Raw genomic sequence first — 4,757 nt, forward strand, 5'->3', positions numbered from 1 at the left:
AGTAAAATGACCAATAAGCAATCCCCCATTGCTTATTAAAATCAGCTTATTAAGCTTATTCCTCCCCTGATAAACTGATTTTTAAAAACTCCTATCCAAACACTTAAATTTGCTTATGGCGGTGAGATTAAACAATAAGCAGCCTATTTTTTCTCTATCCAAACACCCCCTAAAGTTGGAGCTTTTGACGTACTAGAATGGTTATGCATACACGCATTTCAAGCAATTGTCATCGTTTAGAGAATATTATGAGATTTGTCGACTTAAAATTTGTGCCATATAACATCTGATTTCTCCACATTGCAATTCCACTACATTAAAATTTAAAGGCTAAGCATGAAACTGAATTTATGACTTTAAGAATCCTGGTAAAGCACAGCAATAAATAGAATCCTTATAATAGATGATATAATAAAATGTGACCACAAACTGACTCTAACACAAATTTTGGTACAGTAGTAGTAGATATTGACACAGTTATTGCCAACAAAACAATTCATAATAACATATATCACAACCACTCTTCAACTACAAACATCCATCCATCCCTGGCACCAACACGAAAAGCTCCACAAGATTAAAAGACGTAAACGCCCTTCATCCCCAGTCCCATACCCAGCTTCCCCAAATCCCACTTTCTGCCAGTCTTTTAAAAGTTCACATAAAAACATAACACGAAAAAAGGCCAATAGAAAAAAAAAAAAAAAAAAAAAAAAAAAACCCAAAAACCAACTAAAAACAAATAAAATAAAAACTCCACCTTCAGAAACGCAACAAAATCAAATACTTAGAAGCACTTCCTGTGAACAATGGATGGGCCAGACTCGTCATATTCACCCTTCGAAATCCACATCTGAATCAAACACAAAATACAAATTGTAAAATCGAATAATAAGATTAAAAAAAAAATGTTAGTTTTTGATTTGATTTTGTTTACCTGTTGGAAGGTGCTGAGTGAAGCAAGAATGGAGCCGCCAATCCAGACACTGTATTTTCTCTCAGGAGGAGCAACAACCTTAATCTTCATGCTACTAGGAGCAAGAGCAGTGATTTCCTTGCTCATCCTGTCAGCAATACCAGGGAACATAGTGGACCCACCAGACAACACAATGTTTCCATAAAGATCTTTCCTGATATCCACATCACACTTCATGATGGAGTTATAAGTAGTCTCATGAATACCAGCAGCTTCCATTCCAATCAAAGAAGGCTGGAATAGAACCTCAGGGCAACGGAATCTTTCAGCCCCAATTGTGATCACTTGTCCATCTGGCAACTCATAGTTCTTCTCAACAGAAGAGCTGCTTTTAGCAGTTTCAAGCTCTTGTTCATAGTCAAGAGCAACATATGCAAGCTTCTCCTTCATGTCACGCACAATTTCACGTTCAGCAGTTGTGGTGAACATGTAACCTCTCTCAGTCAAGATCTTCATTAGAGAATCTGTAAGGTCACGTCCAGCAAGATCCAAACGGAGGATAGCATGAGGAAGTGCATACCCTTCATAGATTGGAACTGTATGTGACACACCATCTCCAGAATCCAACACAATACCTGTTTCAAACAAGCCATTATTAGTTGACAATCAAAGATATAAATAATCATATCATGATACAAAGAAAGATGAACGGATAAAAGACTAACCAGTTGTTCGACCACTGGCATAGAGAGAAAGAACGGCTTGAATTGCAACATACATAGCAGGGACATTGAATGTTTCGAACATGATTTGAGTCATTTTTTCTCTGTTGGCTTTGGGGTTAAGAGGGGCTTCAGTGAGAAGAACAGGGTGTTCTTCAGGGGCAACACGAAGCTCGTTGTAGAAAGTGTGATGCCAGATCTTTTCCATGTCATCCCAGTTGCTGACGATTCCGTGTTCGATTGGGTACTTTAGAGTAAGGATACCTCTTTTGGATTGTGCTTCATCTCCTACGTAAGCATCCTTTTGTCCCATGCCAACCATGACACCTGTATGTCGTGGTCTACCAACAATACTTGGAAAAACTGCCCTTGGTGCATCATCACCAGCAAATCCAGCCTGTGGATTTGATTAATAAATCAGATTAATTAGAAATGAAGATGGAAAGGGAAAGGGAAAAGGGTGATTAAATTAGAAAGGAAAAAAGGTAAAAAAAAAAAAATGATACTAACCTTCACCATTCCGGTTCCATTGTCGCAAACAAGGGGCTGAATATCCTCGGTATCGGCCATTTTCTATAAGACTGCAAGCAAAAGGTAAATATATACGTGGCATACAGATTAGATCATGTAGGATTCATTGTTCATACAACTAACACACAAACATGAAAGTAAAAGTAAATGAATTATCATCAATTGCGAACAGAAGAGATCTATCCGAGTGGACTTTGGCTCAATTGTACCAAATCTGGAAAACAGTTCCTGTTTTGAGATCTGAGTAAAAACGCTACTCAAAACCCAACAATTAATGGTAAAAACGACATGAAACTACACCAACCAAACACATCGGAGTTACTAAATACGAAACGAATCACAACCGGATTTTCACAGTTCTGAGCACACGATTCAAGCAGATCGCAGATACTATCACAGATCGCAGTAATCAGAATCAATGAACCTACAGATCTGGTAACTTCAGATTACAAAAGCTACATGCTTTTCGTCAAACATGAACCACAGATAACAGATCTAAAGAAATCGGAATCAGATCAAGCAACCGGAACATCTAGTCAGATGGAGCGAGAAGTAACAAGTAAAAACAATGAATTTTCTGTAATCTGAAATGATTACAACTAGAACAACTCCAATTAATCAAAAAAAGAAAAGGAATTCACGAGATTTAGATTTCAACTGCTAGAAACCTACCAAAAACAAGAGTCAAAGTAAAGTAAACGGGGTTTGAAGAATTACCGGAATGAAAAACAGATCGAAGATGAAGACGAGTGAGATCGAACGAAGCAGAAGCCGATCTGGAGAAGAAGGACGCCGGGGAAGTTGAACCCTAGCCCTCAGCTCTCGTTTGCTCCTGCTTTGAATTTTTGGAAATGGGAAAGAAAGGGGAGGTAGGGGAGAGAGTATATGGAGAAAGAGGGGGAATCATTCAGACCACGAGAAAAGATAGAGTGACCTGGCGTTGACAGCCTTTCATCATGCCAACCGTACGATCTACACGCTGCTTCTTAATTATCCGTCCGATCAGTCTCTGCTACTTTTATCTTTAGGGTTAAAGTGAAATTAGAAAAATAAAAATAGGCATTAAAATAAAATTATCATTAACATTTGGATCTCAAAAAATTAGATTTCTTCTAATCTTTATTTTATTCCTTAAAGTCAAAATTAGACAATAATTTAAATTTTATGATCATATATTAAATTTCATTGAGTTATAAAATATCACTAAAGTTTTTTTTTTAAATGGAGTCTATCATTTGCAAATTTAAAAAACAAACAAATTAATCAAAAATAACAAATTCAATGATCTTTTACGATTTAAAAAAAGCTTATGAACTAAATAATCATAAATTTGATAGTATAATTATAATGTTACATATAGGGGTGAGCAAAAACCGCACCGCAACTAAAACTAACCGCAAAAACCGCATAAACTGCAACCGATTAACCGCAACCGCAATAAAAACCGATGGTGAGGTTTTCTGTTTTTCAAAAACCGCAAATTTGCGGTGCAGTGCGGTTATTAGTTTTCAAAAAACCGCAAAAAAACCGCACCGCATATATTATATATAATTTTTTTTTATTAATTATTAATATATTAAATATTAAAAATAAGACAAGTTTCATGGATGAAAGATTGATAAAATACTAGAAGACAAAAGTGTTGATTTTTTTGTGATGTTTAACTTTGAAAAATGGTGAAATTGGACAATTTTAAGATATTTATTGTTAATTACTATTGATTTGACGTTTTTAAGATATTAGTTGTTTGTGATTTAAGTTAATTGTCTTATACCTTATGGTTTTTTTTTATTATTACAAGTAATATGTTTAAACTCTTAAAGCCGTTTGAGCTCCAAACTGTAGTTAAAAACCACACCAAATCCATGCGGTTAATAACCGCAACACAGAAAAAACAAAACCGCACCGCAAAAATAACCGCACCAAACGGTTTTGAAAATGGATTAACCGCATTTGCGGTTAGTAGTGAGGTTTTGACTAATAATCGCACCGTGCTCACCCCTAATATATACAAATATTAAATGTATTATTTTTAAATGTGATTCTCTTTATATCTATTTCGCTCTTCATTTAAACATGATTTGAAAACTCTGTAAAAAATAAATTTTTTTGCTAATATATAAGAAACTAATTCATCGAACCTCAAACCTCAAAAATTAGATTTGCATCAATATGCATAAGTTTATAGCATTTTGACCACCAGATTAGCATTGAAATTTGACTTTTAACAAAACACTTACAGGCTTGAGGAGTGGCCTCGTCACCCTTCTCACCAAAGCCGTCGCTATGATTTGGTTCACATGCCTTACTTTTTTATTAAACTCTAATAGTACATCTATCTTGTTTAACTAAACATGTCAATGTTAAATATGTACACATTAAAAGAATGTGATCATTGATGATTAACAGATCAGCGATGTATAAAAAAACTAAAATATGACAAACTAATAATAAAAAAATGTTAAGATCGAAATTATACACTAAACTACCGAATTTGTGTTCATTCGGTGTTTAGTTGTAAGCGTCACTAAACTTATGGTTTTTTTATTCAAAGTGATATTTATAACTGATGATAGGAAGTTTAAAAA

General features: G+C 34.9%; 1 protein-coding gene across 3 annotated transcripts; it reads right to left on the reverse strand.

Annotated features, from left to right (window-relative positions):
- Nucleotides 1-369: 369 nt before the first annotated feature.
- LOC145159843 (actin-7-like) lies at nucleotides 370-3,044 on the reverse strand. Of its 3 annotated transcripts, none has more exons than XM_079078886.1 (6): nucleotides 2,887-3,044; nucleotides 2,149-2,219; nucleotides 1,642-2,035; nucleotides 938-1,551; nucleotides 761-853; nucleotides 370-638 (listed from the first exon to the last, which is right to left on the reverse strand). In XM_079078886.1, exons 2-5 carry the CDS (start codon nucleotides 2,206-2,208, stop codon nucleotides 788-790), a joined length of 1,134 nt encoding a protein of 377 aa, XP_078935012.1. In that variant the 5' UTR covers nucleotides 2,209-2,219; nucleotides 2,887-3,044; the 3' UTR covers nucleotides 370-638; nucleotides 761-787. The 3 variants fall into 3 exon arrangements, with proteins under 3 accessions (XP_078935012.1, XP_078935011.1, XP_078935010.1); XM_079078885.1 differs by having other exon boundaries at nucleotides 370-646; XM_079078884.1 differs by having other exon boundaries at nucleotides 370-853.
- Nucleotides 3,045-4,757: the final 1,713 nt, after the last annotated feature.

Source organism: Lactuca virosa, chromosome 2, assembly GCF_052849685.1.
Source record: "Lactuca virosa cultivar CGN04683 chromosome 2, Lactuca_virosa_CGN04683_v6, whole genome shotgun sequence".
Taxonomy (NCBI): domain Eukaryota; kingdom Viridiplantae; phylum Streptophyta; class Magnoliopsida; order Asterales; family Asteraceae; genus Lactuca; species Lactuca virosa.

Excerpts from the sequence above, each read along its gene's own strand:
- LOC145159843 (XM_079078886.1), bottom strand. The coding sequence starts at position 2,208 with ATGGCCGATACCGAGGATATTCAGCCCCTTGTTTGCGACAATGGAACC. Across the intron at positions 2,036-2,148 it reads ATGGAACCGGAATGGTGAAG|GCTGGATTTGCTGGTGATGA; the intron begins GTTAGTATCATT and ends TCAAATCCACAG. Across the intron at positions 854-937 it reads CACTCAGCACCTTCCAACAG|ATGTGGATTTCGAAGGGTGA; the intron begins GTAAACAAAATC and ends TGTTTGATTCAG.